Here is a 15,186-nt window from a genome sequence, read left to right as displayed (position 1 = left end):
GATGAGCATTTGAAGTGAATGTTAGCCTCTGATGAGTTCTGATGATACATGGTTGACAAGAATGGGCTTTCTTGTGTGGGCAGTGGAGGAGGATGTCTGACATTGGCACCAGCCCGATTGATGGCTGCGGTGTCAATTTGTTGGTACAGTCTGTAAAGCAGGGTGTGTCGGGGGTGCCATTGGCAAATTGGGTGGGAGGGACGATCCCACTCATTGCAGGGCATTTAGCACCCCTGGCCCCACCCCCCAGTGCCAGCAGAGTCCTTGAGACATGCAACCACAAGACCTCCCCACCCCGCCACCCTGATTAGGAACCAGGTAGCTTTTGAAATTTCTTCCCAGCACTGTGTTTCACCCGACTATTTGTGTATGCATTGTGTGTGTGCGTGTGCATGTGTGTCCATGTGTGCGTGTTTGTGTGTGTGCATGTGGTCCTTTTTTTCTTCAGTCATTACACATGCAGAAAAGTGATGTGGATCTGATGAGAACAAAGCTTCGGCGCTTAGAAGAGGAAAATAGCAGGAAGGATCGGCAGATAGAACAGCTTTTGGACCCAACCAGAGTAAGTTTCAGTCCTGGTCCCCCCATGGCGGTGCCCTACAGTGGGCACAGGAAGCCTAGGGCGAATGAGGAAAAGGCTAAACCACGTGTTGTCTTCTTTCTCAATCTGCTTGTTACAGGGCTCGGATTTCATTCGGACTTTGGCAGAGAAAAGGCCTGATACTGGCTGGGTGAGTACAGTCTCCAGCAAGACAGATAACCTTTCCACCGAGATCCTGTATTAAAAACCGCCTTCAGTTGAGAGACGTCTTTTCGTGAAAGCACTTGAACAAGAAGAGTAACAGATACAGGGGAAGGGTTCAGAATGTTCTAAAACCACCCTCCATGGAACCAGGGGCATTCCAAGAAGAGTAACAGACGAGGGAAGGGCTAAAAATGTTCTAAAACCGTCCTCCGTGGAACCAGGGGCATTCCAAGAAGAGGAACAGATACAGGAAAAGGGCTCAGAACTTTCTAAAACCATCCTCCATGGAACCAGGGCGATTACGAGAAGAGGGACAGTTACAGGGAAAGGGCTCAGAACCTTCTAAAACCACCCTCCATGGAACCAGGGGGATTACGAGAAGATGCTTCAGGACTTGTCCTGGGGAGTTTGCGGGAGGCTGAGCAGCTTACCTGCCACAAGGGCCAAAACACATGTTGTAGACAAAAAGTAGTCACAACGGGAGACTTCCCTATCACACTTTAAAAAAAAATACATTGTACATAATAATTGATACCGACTGATGACGGACACAAACCAGCAGAATAGAGTGAAGACCTTAAAGCAGATACTGACCCTCCTATGTATTGTGTAGTAATATATACCAGACTGAATGAAGCGAAATGATGGGAACAAGAGCCCTTACATGGGTACTGCTGGGGCAGCAGACAACAGACAATAGACAATAGCAGTTGGAGGGAAATATATCATTATCGACCTATATGAAGTCAAGGAGGTACTTTAAAAAAAAACTAAAATACCAAAAGAAAACTGGAAGGGATGCAGTTTTGAGATTACTGAAGACAAAAAGATAAAACAACATTAGTGACGTGATTAACGGGTTTGATAACTTAAAATTAAAATTCATATAACTAAAACCGATAAAACTAAATCAGGGTCATGTGGGGGGTGGGATGATGGATAAATACAGCAAAGTTTTCGGTCCAGAATATATAAAGACTCTACAAATCTATAAAAGAAAACAATCTGCATTGACTAAATTATTCTGTGCCTGGAACAGCACATAGTAAATATTGTGTGTGAATTCATCAGTATTTTCATAATAAAATATATTTTAGTTAATAGTAAATCCTAAAAGTTGTGTAGTTGTATAGATTGAAAACGTACATTATTTCGCTTGATGTTTTGTAATAGGACCTTCAGTCCTCCTTTTTTTAATTGTTGAGAATATACACAGCAGAACATATACCAATTCAACAGTTTGTACATGTACAATTCATCAACATAATTATATTTTTTGAGTTGTGCAACCATTCTCACCCTCCTTTTCCAAGTTGTTCCTCTCTGTTAACATAAACTCACTGCCCCGAAGCTTCCTATCTAACCTTTTGAGTGGCTGTTGTCAATTTGATCCCATATAGATAGTTCTCTAAAACAGCACAATGCTCAAGGTGGACTACCAAATAAACTAACTTATCGTTTGGTTTAAAGAAGACTTCAGGGTGTTTTTGGTTTAAGGTTTAAAGTCTATCCCTATTTTTAAAATCAGGAAACTGAGGAAGGGACTTGCTTGAGGGGGTTCTGGGTGGTGACTTTGAGTTCTGGGAGGGCAGGTGGTGTCTCTCAGTTCTGTCATCCCCTGGCAATCAACGCGTGAGTAAAGGAATTATTTTAAATTGCTCTGAGTACAACCTCACAGCTCGAAGTGCCAAAATGAACACATGTGCTTCACATCAATATTGGCAGGTCTGTGAAAAAGCAAGTACACTCAGAATGTAGACATTGCATTTTAAGTTGGCCTGGCCATGTGAAAGCAATGATCTGTAGAACTGAACATACCATTTGTCAAATACTGCTTTTTTAGGTCTATGTCTCAAAAAAATAATCCAGTGCAAAAAAACCATCCACATAAGGATATTTATTTATAGCTGTCCAGTGTTAGAGAAAACTTAAGGAAAAGGCATTTCGAGTTGATACCACTACATCAGAACCTCTTTAGAACACATCCAAATGCCCTGAAAGACCAAGCTACTGGGCTGAGGGCTGGGGACCATGGTCTTGGGGGCATCTAGCTCAATTGGCAGAACACAGTCTATAAAGAAAATGTTCCACATCTGACTGTGGTGAGTAGCAGCTGGGGTGCGCAGCCATCTAAGATACACCTACTGGCCCATCCCAGCTGGAGCAAAGGAGAATGAAAAAGACCAAAGACACAAGGGAAGGATTAGTCCAAGGGACTAATTGAACACAGCTACCACAACCTCTACCATACTGAGCCCAGAACAACTAGATGGTGCTCAGTTACCACCGCTGACTGCTCTGACCAGGATCACAATAGAGGGTCCCGGACAGAGCAGGAAAAAAATGTAGAACAACATCCCAACTCAAAAAAAAAAAACAAAAAACCCAGGCTTGCTGGTCTGCCAGAGAGTGGAGAAACCCTGAGAGTATGGCCCACAGACACCCTTTTAACTCAGTATGGAAGTCACTCCTGAGGCCCACCCTTCAGCCAAAGATTAGACAGGTCTATAGGGCCAACAAAAACACACATGAGGGATGTGCTTTATAGTTCAATCATGTACACGAGACTAATGGGCACACCAGCTCAAAAGCAAAGAAGGCAGGAAGGGACAAGAAAACTGGATCAATGGAAACAGGGGACCTGGTGTGGAGAAGGGAAGAGTGTTGACACATTACGGATTGGCAGCCAATGTCACGCAACAATTTGTGCATTAACTGTTTAGTGAGAACTAATTTGCTCTGTAAACTTCCACTTAAATCACCAAAAAAAAAAATTAGAAAAAAATAAGTAAAAAGGATATAAAGCAGCACAGCTGTGTACAGATATGTCTATGTGATTAACTTGAATGAGGACATAACCTAACCCACTGCCGTCAAGTAGATTCCGACTCATCTTAACCCTATAGGACAGAGTAGAACTTCCCCATAGGGTTTCCAAGGAGTGGCTGGTGGATTCGAACTGCCAGCCCGTTGGTGAGCAGCCATATCTCTTAACTACTGTACGACCAGGGCTCCAAATTTACATGATTAATTTGGATGAGGACATAGACTTCTATAAATAATGCATACTTTTATAGAGAAAGGGCCCTTTGTGCTGTTGTTGTTCTGATGCCATCTTTTATTATCATTAATGTTCATTACAAGCAGAAATCTAGATCAGAGGGTGTGTGCTATTTTCATTTTAATACCAACAGCCAAATTGTCCTTGAGAGTGTCTGTGTCTATGATTGAACTTCTCTACTTCTCATTCTTAATCCTTAAGAAACCTTTGCACACGTGCATAAGGAGGCCCAGGCAGGGGTTTGTATTGAAGGGTTGTTTGCGGTCACAAAAGTTGATTCCACTCTAGATATCCTACAGTACGAAAATGAGCACATAGACTATGGTCCGCTCATGCTATGGAGGGATAACGCAGGTATATAGGAGCTAGCAGGAAACCCTGGTGGCGTGGTGGTTAAGTGCTACGGCTGCTAACCAAAAGGTCGGCAGTTCGAATCCACCAGGCGCTCCTTGGGAACTCTACAGGACAGTTCTACCCTGTCCTGTAGGGCTGCTATGAGTCAGAATCAATTCGACGGCAGTGGGTTTGGTTTGGGTTTTACAGGAAGGAGCTAGCAGGGTTGTTCACCAAGAGAAGCTGTGGAGTGAAAAGAGTAAGCTGCAGAATGATATGAAGGGTGCGGCACCGTTTATATAAACGGCAACCAAACGCCTTAATCTCAGGGTGTGCACACGTGTATATACACAGTAAGGAAGTCCGTAAGGATACACACCAAGTTGAGAACAGTAGTTACTTGGGCAGGGGGTATCAGGGCCAAAGGGTATTTTATAGCTTTATCCATAATGTTTTTCTACAGGGAAATTATTCATATATCACTAATATCATTTTAAAAAACTGGTGCTGTCAAGTTGACTCCGACTCATGGCAACCCCATGTGTGTCAGAGTAGAACTGGACTCCGTGGGGTTTTCAATGGCTTTGACCTTTCCGAAGTCGATCACCAGGCCTTTCTTCCAGAGTACCTCCAAACTTTCGGTTAGCAGCTGAGCACGATTACCTTACTACTTTAGTGGTTAAAAACCCGCTGCCATTGAGTTGATACTGACTCATAGTGAGGAGTTATAATTTAGGCTTAAATATTTTAGAGCCCTGATATATTAAATATCATATCGAAGCCAAAGTAAAATGTTTCTGCTTTTACATTTCAGCTAGCAGCTGAGCACATTTACTCTTTGCACCACCCGGGGACTCGAATATAATTTAAAGTTACTTTAAAATACAATTAAAAAGTTGGTTCGCTATCCAAAGAGAAAGAAAAGAACGTTCTCAGAAGACTATACAAGTGTCCCCTCCCAAATCGATAGGTTAGCAGAGAAGGCCAAGCTTCTTCCACCCCCAGGGACTCCACTCAGGGCCTTTCCCGGGCCTCTTTCCAGTTGTATTCTGGCCTCGCTCACTCTCAAGTCAACAGAGTGGCCGTAGGGTTAGGGCTGCTGTTGTTGGGTGCCCTCGAGTTAGTTCTGACTCGCAGTGACCATGTGACAGAGTAGAACTGCCCCCATAGGCTTTTCTAGGCTGTAATCCTTACAAAAGAATATCACGAGGTCTTTCTCCTTCAGAGCTGTCAGGTGGGCTTGTATTGTCAGCCTTTTGGTCAGCAGCTCAGTGCTTAACCATTTCACTCCAGGGCTCCTTGGGTTAGGGTAGGGCTAGGGAATTTTTAAAAGTACTGACCGATGTCCTGTCTTCTCTCCTAAGTGTGACTGTTAGTTAAAGGTTCTGCACCTATTGGCATGCTGATAACTGGTGGTGTATGCCTGTTCCATGGGGCCTCTCCTTCCCCAAGTGTCACTCAGCATCACGCTGAGTGTCGTTGAGCCGGGCACCAAGCAAGGTCCCTCTCACTGAGCCCACAGTCCAGAGAGAAGACACAGTTTTACAGAAGGAAGGACAGCCATGTGGAAGTGTTCTGGTGGGGGAGAGGTGCAGTGGGGTCACCGGACCAGGGCACCTAATCTCTTTGGAGGGTCGGGACAGTGCATCTCCAGACCAAGTGCTGTGGACTGGGGGACCTTCAGCTCCATCTGTGTGTTCTGTTGGCAGGTGGTCAACGGGCTGAAGCAGCGGATTCTCAAGTTGGAGCAGCAGTGCAAGGAGAAGGACAACACCATCAAGTACGGGGCGGTGGGGTCCTGCTCCCCGCTCTCTGCCCCCCAGCTGGTGGGGATTGACAGGCTTTCCTCCTCCTCTGTGTCAGTCAGTGTGTGCTGCTTCTCAGACCACAGCTCTAGGTCCCCTCCAGCCTCTGTTGTATGTCCTCACCGCCCACCCCCCACTTCCTCTTTATACCAAAAACATGATGGGACATAGAGGCTGCCTCTCTTTCTGTGACCTGCTTTCCCTCCACGTTTCATTAAGGAGCAATGTTTTCGTTTAGCCTTTTCTTTTGTTGAAGAAGGCCTTTCTCCCTGTGGTTTTCTGGGGTCACTGTGTATTACCAGCATGAATGTTGCAGGCCTTGATGGAGCCCTTGACGTCAGATGTCTCTCCCAGCTGCCCCCTCAGTTGAGTGTGATCCTTGTGCTGGTTGGAGCAGCTACAAGCTCCTTCCTTACCCAGTTCTTTAGTGCAAAGGGTCATCATTCTTTGAGGTGTTTATATATATTTAAGGAAGGTAGAGACTCCACTTCCTACCGTCTCCTCCTGCGTCCTCCTGTGCGTTAGCTACTTGCCCCCACCTCCCTGCCAATTTATTTCTTGCTGAAGTTTGTCAACTTGACATCTTATTTATTTGCTGTTTTCTCCTGTGTTCTTGTGTTCTAGAATCCTCTCATTTCCTTGTTAGTGTCTTTTATCTAAGGCCTGTTAGATACTGAGTACAAAGCCAATTAAATTGGCAGCACTAGGAGGGAGACTGACCCTCTTTTTTTTTTATAAAACAAGTCATTCTCCCCACCTGCCCCCCAAAAATGGCTTGTCCTTAGAAAGCTCTTTCTTCATAGTCGCTCTGGTTTTAAAGATAGCATCATCTTTAGATAAAAGTACTTCTGGAGTCTCTTTATCTTGACTTGTGCTGCGGCCACTCCCACACAGAAGGAATACTTTTTGGTGTGACGAATTCTCCCATCAGTCTTGAGATGACTCTTCTGTTCAAGGCCACAAGGCCAGTGTAGGGCAGATTCGGGTTTTTTCTTTCCCAGGCCAGTTCCCTTCCAAACTCACCACTTCTCTGATGTTTGGGGGAACACGCGTGCTCTTGCCCTGCCCACTGGAAGTGCTGGCATTGCTGTGCTAACTTTGCACTTGGTTCCAGCAAACTTCAGACTGACATAAAGACCACGAACCTGGAAGAAATGCGGATAGCCATGGAGACGTACTACGAGGAGGTGCGTGCTGTCTTCCTTCTTCCTGGTGGGAGGGGACCAGGGGCTGACCCAGACCAGGCTGCCCTGTGGAACCCTGCCCTCCTGGTGCCTCGCGACCTGAATCTACATCCCAGCAGCTTAGCCTCTCCTCCTGCCACTGGGCGGGAACCAGGGATCTAGCCGGCGGGTTCTCAGAGGAAGGCCTCCTTCATGTTCATGATGTGTCTTTAATGCATTTTAATGTGGTCTTTACAGATTCACCGTCTCCAGACTCTCTTGGCAAGTTCTGAAGCTACAGGCAAGAAGTACGACCACGTCTCTGGGGGCATGTTTCTATGTTGTCCCCGTGTTGTGTAATTGCCTCTAGCAGTAGTGTGGCTGTGCCATGGGCACTGTAGACTTGGGAGTGGGCAAGAGCCTGTGCGTGGCTGGAGTTGACAAGTTATGATGCACAGCCGTGCCCATGTTAGTCATGTGTCCTGCACAGCAGCTTCCAGCTCAGCTTTAGGAAATGCTGTTCCACAGCGTGTCCCCCTCAGCAGAAGACATTACTGCCAAGTGCAAGTTCATTTTGCCACTTAAAGTCTTCCTAAATAAGCTTACTAGGAGAGACATCAAGGTTTCCCCTGTCTAGTAGATTTCTCTTATCTGCAAGTGTGATGCCAGGCTTTCAACAGATTAGAGAGAAGATGGTCCCTTATAGATGTGATCACGTCACTGGCCTGTGCAGCTACTCCTGACACTTACAGAGTGTTTACGTGGCATCAGGCACGGTTGTGTCCTTTCTCCTTTCCCCTGATGGTTTAAAAAGGGTTGGCAAGCATCTTCTGTAAAAGATCAGATAGCAATTACTTTAGGCTTTTTAGAGGTAAAATCAAAGATGCGATGCAATTGAAAACCTAATGGTAGCAACTGAGTACAGTGTTTTGTTGTACAGAGGAATAAAATTTTTTTGAGAAGAATGGAGCTCTGTTGTGGGGGCTAGTGTTTTGCTTAGCTGGGGTTCAAAGCCAGTGCTCCCTGCCACCATTCTGAGCTTGGGGACTTTCAGTAAGCCAGTCTAGAGACCCATGCCCTAGGCCTCTCGGTGTCATCGCCAGGCTCCCCATGGAGAAGAAGGTGGGCCTCAAGCGGCAGAAGAAGGTGAGTAATGTCCTCCTGAACCTGACACGGAGCGTGCAGGAGCTGACTGAGGAGAACCAGAGCCTGAAGGAGGACCTAGACCGGCTGCTCAGCAACTCCCCCACTGTCCCCAAGATCAGGGGTATCCAGGGGCCCCTCCCTAAGGCTGGGAGGGGAGATGGGGACCCCAGGCATCCACACACGGGGCCTCTGGTGGCGGTGATGGAGGGTGCCCTCGGTATGGTCCAGGTTGGGTGGTCTAGGCGAGGTGCCACACCTGATGTGTCTATCCACGCCTGCTGCTCCTGTAGGTTATGTGGAGTGGAGCAAGCCCAGGCTGCTGAGGCGCATCACGGAGCTGGAGAAGGTGAGCGGGCCCCTCCATGGCTCCTCCCACAGCTGGGGGCCACCATGTTGGGGTGCAATAGGCATCAGAGACAGTGGGCACAAGGGGTTCACTCTACGTAGCACACGTCTGTGGAGAGGTGGGCCTGTAAAGGGGCTGTGTCCATACAGCACTGGTCCAAACCTGAGAGGGCAGGCATGCTCCCCAGTCAGAGATGGCCTTGAGGACTATGAACTCAGGTCCCTCGTTTGAAAGATGGGGAAGCCCCTGCCATGCAGCCCCACTTGGTAGACATTTATGTGCAGCCATAGTTGGTACACATGGTCCAAGCTCCAGAACCTTCCAGAATCCAGCCTGGAATATCATGGGCTGTTCACTGCCAGTAGCCCACCACACTGTTTTTCTCACCACTTGAGTGATGCTTCAATTTGCAGAAACTGTCCAGCCACACACCAGCAACCAGAAAGCCTGAGAGTTTAACCTTTCCTCCTGGTCTCCCTGTGAATTCTCAAACCAGCCAACGGTCTGAAGCTAGTGCAACAGCCCAGCGCCACTGCCTCTCGAGTAGCCTGGCAAAATACTGACCTAGAGTTGTCTCTATTGTTTGCCTAAGCAGGGAAATTTAAAAATAGTAATAATTTCACATACTTAACAAAGCAGAAACTTAAGCTTTTTTTTTTTTTTTTTTAATGTGAATATTTTAAAAAATAAAGCACCCGGGGTGGTTCAGAAGCGTGGTAGAAGACAGTGAGAGAGACACTGAAATGGTGGAAATTGGAAGGGGCTCAGTAAAAAAAAAAAAAAAAAAAAAAAAATTTTTTTTTTTCAGTATCATTTAGCAGGCAAAGCAGGGATATGATTTAATTTCAAAACAGGTTGAAAATTTCAGAAACTCTAGGGAAATAATGGAGTAAATGAGCAAAAAGGAAAACAGTCTGTGAATTCATCTTCCCTTGTGCACTTATCTCTGTTTCGCTGATGGCTTTTTACCCCTGCCCTACCTCTGCCCCTGCCCCTGCCCCTGCCCCTGCCCCTGCCCCTGCCCCTGCCCCTGCCCCTGCCCCTGCCCCAGGCTGAGTCTGCTCTCCTCCCCTCTAACTAAAGAGGACCTGCCACGGGTAGGGGTGTCCTCTCCTGGGGCCTCAGGAGCTGTGGGCCACGTCCTTCAGCCCTCCACGGCACACACAGAACCCCTGTGTCCCCCAGCCCTCCACAGTACACATGGCGCCCCCGCGACCCCCAGTTCTCCACGCACACAAAGCGCTTTCCAAGCTCCCGACCCTGAGACCAGCCTCCCTGTGGTCTGTTGCCTCTCCTCTGGGTGTCATAAATGGAAAGTAGAGATGAGAACAACACCTAACAATACCTGTGTTGCCTTCAGAAAATAAGTTCACTGGAAAGCCCCAATTCGCACTCAGCAGAACCAGTGAAAGCGAGCTCCGTGCCTCACTCCTCATCCAGCTCCATGGTGCACAGGCAGCCCCACGTGGACCACCAGGAGGAGTGTGAGCGCCTGCGAGGCGTCCTGAAGAGCCTGAAGGGCGAGCGGACTGCGCTGCACACGCAGCTTCTGGACAAGGAGTACGTTCTAGGCCTTCTAGACGTGGCAGTACTCTCACTGTGCCTCCATGGGGTGAAAGATTTCCGATTTCCTGTTGGAAACCATTGTTCCTAGAGCGAGACTGTTGTGAATCTGGGAAGCATGTTCAGCTGTAGGAGCCCTGGTGGCACAAAGGTTAAGCGCTCGGCTGCTAACCTAAAGGTCGAGAGTTTGAATTCACCCAGCGGCTGTGTGGGAGAAAGACCTGGTGATCTGTTCTCATGAAGATCACAGCCCAGGAATCCCCATGGGGCAGTTCTGCCTGTCACGTGAGGTTGCCATGAGTCAGAACTGACTCGCCGGCACCCAACAACCACGGCAGCTCAGCTCCTGGTAGTTACTGCACAAATATTTTTACATGGTTCTGAAACTTTTAACATTTTGACTGTGAGCTAAACGCAGCTTTGTGGTAAAAAGAAGGTGTTAATCAGCCACATCGTGTCATTAGAAGAGTGTGGGCTGGCTGGAGAGGGTGACGTTTAAATCTCTTTACACTGAATTCAAAGGGCGCTCCAAATCCCTTTTTAGAGGAATCTGCTTTCTTTGGTTTGTGTGAGATGACGAACAGGACCTTACGCCGATTTAGTTCTTTAAAAATTCAATAATATGTTTTTGGCATTCGATCTCTATATCAAGACGTACCTGCTGTAGAGCGTTCCGCGTGACCGTAGCATTTTGAAAGGCAAAGCCTGGAGATTTTATGTACTCGCTGCTGATCTGTGGTGTTTTGGACTGCAGCCCCCTTTCCTGTCCCGTGCCTTGTCTGTCTTTGGCCACCTCTAGCCACGGCCCTGTCAGGAGTAAGTTGGTCTGCTGCAATGGTGTTTAGGATTGTAGGTGCTGCAAGACTTTGGTGCACAGTTCCTTGAACTCATAGTGTGACCAGTGTGGTGTTTTCAGTGCCTGCGTCCTTCCTTCAGATGGGAACTGTGTGTGGAGCTGTGGAATTGCCGGAGGAAAGCTTCTTCCCTGCTAGACCATGAGGCCCATGAGAGCAGCCGCCTGGTCAGGGTCTGCTCACTTGGCGGTCCCTGGCACACAGCAGGTGCTCAGTAAACATCTGAGGGAATGACCAGCTGACCAAGCCAGGGCCCTCACCCTCTATATTGGCTCATAGAGTTGTAAATGAGTGCTTTTATTTACCCTCCTGGCTCCTGTTGTTCACTGTTCTCAAGTAAGTGAGGAGATCGGACTACATCCTTGTTTCTGAAAGGTCTTCCTGGCTGTGAATATTAGTGTAACGTGGCCTGTCGTTATAATGAACACTGAGATGTCTTTGGTTTTGTACATTCAGTTTGGAAGTGAAGCAGCTGCTCCGGACAAAGGCCGACTTAGAGAAGGAGCTGGAACACGTGAAGGAGAGTGAGAAGGAGAGAAGAGGGAGAGAGGAGACCTTGAGGTAAGTGGGCTGAAGAGTTAGCTTTAAAGAGAATACACAGAATTCCAAACTCTCCTGGCTTCCCTATGCTGCCTGCCTCCACCTGTCCTGAACATAGCTTCCAGAGCGGTGTTCTAAAACTCCACCCTGGTTAGTCACTCCTCTTCCGAAAATCCTCTAGAGGTTTTCTGTCACCTTCAGAATAAGAATAGAGACTCAGCAAGGCTCTTCATGACGAGCTCAGTGCCCGCCTCCTGGTCATGGCCAACTCCCCACATGGGCCCCTCACACTTTTCTGACGCGCTTACTGACACACGTGAGCTCAGTGCTCACCTTGGGTCAGGATTCAGCTCAGGCGTCGGGTACCTCCTCAGGCACCATCCCTCAATGTCATTAGTCACAGCAGCCAAAAGGCAGACACCACCCACTTGTCAACAGGTACTGGATAAACACAATGGGGTATATACATACAATGGGCTATTACTTGGCCGTAAAGAGAAATGAAGTCCTGATACATGCTAGGACGTGGATGAACCTTGAAGATAAGATACTGAGTGAAATAAGTCAGACACAAAGGGACAAATATTATACAATCCCACTTACATGAAGCACCTAGAATAGGCGAATTCACAGAGGCAAAAAGTAGATTAGTGATTGTGAGGGGTTGAGGGGGAGTTAGGAGGGGCTGCTAGTAGGTGCTGAGTTTCTGTTTGGGGGGCTGAAAGCGTTCTGGAATTAGTGGTGAGGGTTCCACAACATTGTGAATGTGCTAAAAACCACTTAATCGTGCACTTTAAAATGGTGAATTTTATCTCAATAGTAAAAAATTAATAAGTAGATTAAAAATCTGAGCAGAACTATTTAGCGCTTAGCACAATTAGCAAGATTACCGGAACGAACTAAAGTTTTTATCTTCAGGAAAAATGCGACTTGATTTTGTCGGAAGGCTAGACTTAACGCAGATCAGAAAGGGCAGGTTTGCAGAGATGAACAGTTTTTACTTTGCCTTAGTGTCTCTAGTGAGGACATTAGCTGTATTTCCTGTCAACCACATGGTTTATTAAAAACCCCAAGTGGTATCTACCTATTCATCATTCATGCAATGAGGGAGACTGGATGGCTCAAGTGGTTTATAATTGTCTGCTAACCTAAAGGTTGGTGGTTCGAACCCACCCAGCAGCTCTGTGGAAGAAAGACCTGGTGAACTTGCTTCCGTAAAGATTACAGCCAAGAAAACCCTATGGGGCAGTTGTACTCTGTAACACATGAGGTCAGTATGAGCCGGAATCGACTCAATGGCAGCTAATAAGAACAACAAAGATTGCCAAATAATATTCCATCATTCATGCAGTGAAGTTGTTTCGAGGTCTTTCTTGGGTTCCTCCATCCCTGCCCGTGGAGCTCCAGTCCAACAGGGGAGACAGGCAATAGAAGCACCATCTGCATGGGGCTCTTGGGCTCTGTCCCTGGGTCCAGTGAGGGTCCTCCATGGGGCCCAGGTGCTCAGGCAACGTGGCCGCTCAGTGCTGATCTGTGCCCATGGAACTGCCTCACCCCTGCCATGCAGCACCTCTTGGCAGGCACACGCAGGTCCTACAGCGTGACGGCACGTCAGGTTTGTCTTTTCCCTTCCCCCTTTAGAGAGCAAGTTCAAACACTGACCGCGAAGCTTCAAGAGCTGGAAGAAGCAAAGAAAGAAGAGAAAGACGATCTCATGGAAATAGCTCACGAGGTACAGTGTGGCTGGGTTTTTATGGTGGGACTTGGCAGAACAGTGGTGGTGCTAATTGTTTTCTTCCTGGCATTTCTCCTGGCCACATGCTGACAATTGAGTTTGCCTTTATTATCCAGCTCATCTCTGTAAGTTAAGTTGTGGGTGTTGAAGTCAGGGTTCATTGATCGTCAGTTCATGGACTTCTTGAACTAGTCTTCTAGTCATAGTTGTTGAGCTGGTGCGCAGGGATCTTCCCAAAGCTTCAAATATGCAGAAAGATAACTATCCGCGGAGGGTGAGGAGGAGGTGGGAGAAGGCCCTGCTGAGCACCACCTGTCCCAGCACTGCATGAACACACGAGGCTCAGGGTACGATGTCGAGAAAGGCCTCGGAGGGGCAAGGTGCTCTGGGCAGCCCAGTGCACCTGATCAGGTGGTAGGTGCCTCTTGTGGTGAAGGGCAGGTTCTCTCTGCGGGGCCTCCAAGCAAGGGAAAGGGACTCTAGTCAGGCATGCCCTCTCTCCCCCTTCCACACCCCTGAAGTTAGCTGGGACAGTTCTCAGGGCTGTGAGGGGGTGACCGAGGTGTCCCTCTGGTCTGTCAGCTCAGCGCTGGCTGCATTGTGACTTCTGGGGCTAGAATGTTCCTCCTCACTCATCCTTTACTCCAGTGAATGGATTCTCCAGGTGGCATTTTGTATGACAGAGTTACAGAATCTGGCAGGTATTAAAACAAGGACAGATGGCTTGGGCATTAATCGTGTGGCCACAGCATGCTCTGAGGGGCGCCCGTGGTGTAACTGTGAGCCATGTAGCAGTGTTGGGCTGGGCCACCATAGAGACGGGTGAGGCGTTGACTGCAGCAGCGTCTTTGTCTTCGCACTCCCTTCCCCCCTTCTCTGGGACCCTTATTCTAATCACTGAAGATCGGAGGACTGCCTGCAGACCCCCAGGATCCCAGGTCTCTACACGCAGCACACGTCAGCTGCGACGAGCTTGTGTCGTTTCAGAAACCTTCTGCTTCAGAAGCTGAGATTGTTCACGGGGCTTAGTGAAGCTATGGGATTTAGTCGCCTGCTGAGAGTTGAAAATTAAGTTTTTTTTTAACCCTGATTGGCTTTTCTCTCCGAAGGCCAGGTCATTTAGCTGGATTCTTAGTTTTAAGGCTTTTTCTTGTCTCAGCAGCCACCGGACTGTGTGAACTTCAGCTCTGGTGCAGGAGGAAGAATAGCTGAGCTCTGGGTTTGGACAGGTACATGTTGAGTTAAACAGGTACATGTTGAGTTAAACAGACTGAGGTAGGCCGTGGTGCTGCCAGCAGGCAAGAGAGACAGGGTCTCCCCAGCACATGCTGGCCTGTGGCAGACAGGAGTGGGGGATGGAGCACTTCCCTCTCAGCCCCTTCTGGAGAGCTGGTTTGACCACTCAGACAGTGTTCCTTACGTGGCCCTGTCAGTGTCTTCCTATGGGGCTCTGCAAATCTCCTGAGAGATGCTGAGTCACTGTTCCACGTGGAGGGAACTGGACATTCTCTCCACAAGACCCTTGTTCCCTGCATGCCTGCCTTCTTTCTGTCGTGGGCTGATTTCCCGGGCTATACCTCGCGTTGTCCATGACTCTCACTCTGGCCCCACAGAGTGAACGTGGCATCCATGTGACAGAACTGTGCTCATGTTTCTCCTTTAGGCGTCAGATGCTATTACGATCTCTTTACAAGTGGGCTGCTCACAGGGGCCATGGTGATGGCAGCCCCAGGGCTTCCTACATGTGACTGACTCCCTGCACTTCTTAGAGGGACCCAACAAGACTTGAGGTGTTCCTGCATGTTTGAAAACCTTCCTTGCAAAGTCACATATTCTTTCGGGAGGACGGTGTTTTCCACAGGCAGCAGAGCTGGAAATACACATCACCTAGGTAT

General features: G+C 48.0%; 1 protein-coding gene across 6 annotated transcripts in view; it reads left to right on the top strand.

The window, feature by feature from the left end:
- Nucleotides 1-15,186, top strand: part of IQCE (IQ motif containing E) — a 69,924-nt gene that overhangs the window by 37,081 nt on the left and 17,657 nt on the right. For 5 of the 6 annotated variants that reach the window (XM_049903074.1, XM_049903073.1, XM_049903072.1 and 2 more), the window contains 10 exons: nucleotides 449-562; nucleotides 681-731; nucleotides 5,849-5,919; nucleotides 7,059-7,131; nucleotides 7,366-7,415; nucleotides 8,211-8,374; nucleotides 8,544-8,599; nucleotides 9,960-10,159; nucleotides 11,473-11,577; nucleotides 13,198-13,288. In XM_049903074.1, the coding sequence (XP_049759031.1) occupies nucleotides 449-562; nucleotides 681-731; nucleotides 5,849-5,919; nucleotides 7,059-7,131; nucleotides 7,366-7,415; nucleotides 8,211-8,374; nucleotides 8,544-8,599; nucleotides 9,960-10,159; nucleotides 11,473-11,577; nucleotides 13,198-13,288 (975 nt within the window). The remainder of the gene's footprint in view (nucleotides 1-448; nucleotides 563-680; nucleotides 732-5,848; nucleotides 5,920-7,058; nucleotides 7,132-7,365; nucleotides 7,416-8,210; nucleotides 8,375-8,543; nucleotides 8,600-9,959; nucleotides 10,160-11,472; nucleotides 11,578-13,197; nucleotides 13,289-15,186) is intronic. The other variant, XM_049903076.1, reaches the window with a different exon arrangement.

The sequence above is a fragment of the Elephas maximus genome, chromosome 12, assembly GCF_024166365.1.
Source record: "Elephas maximus indicus isolate mEleMax1 chromosome 12, mEleMax1 primary haplotype, whole genome shotgun sequence".
NCBI lineage: Eukaryota > Metazoa > Chordata > Mammalia > Proboscidea > Elephantidae > Elephas > Elephas maximus.
Note: the sequence above shows the minus strand (reverse complement) of the source record. Positions and strands in the feature narration are given on the sequence as shown.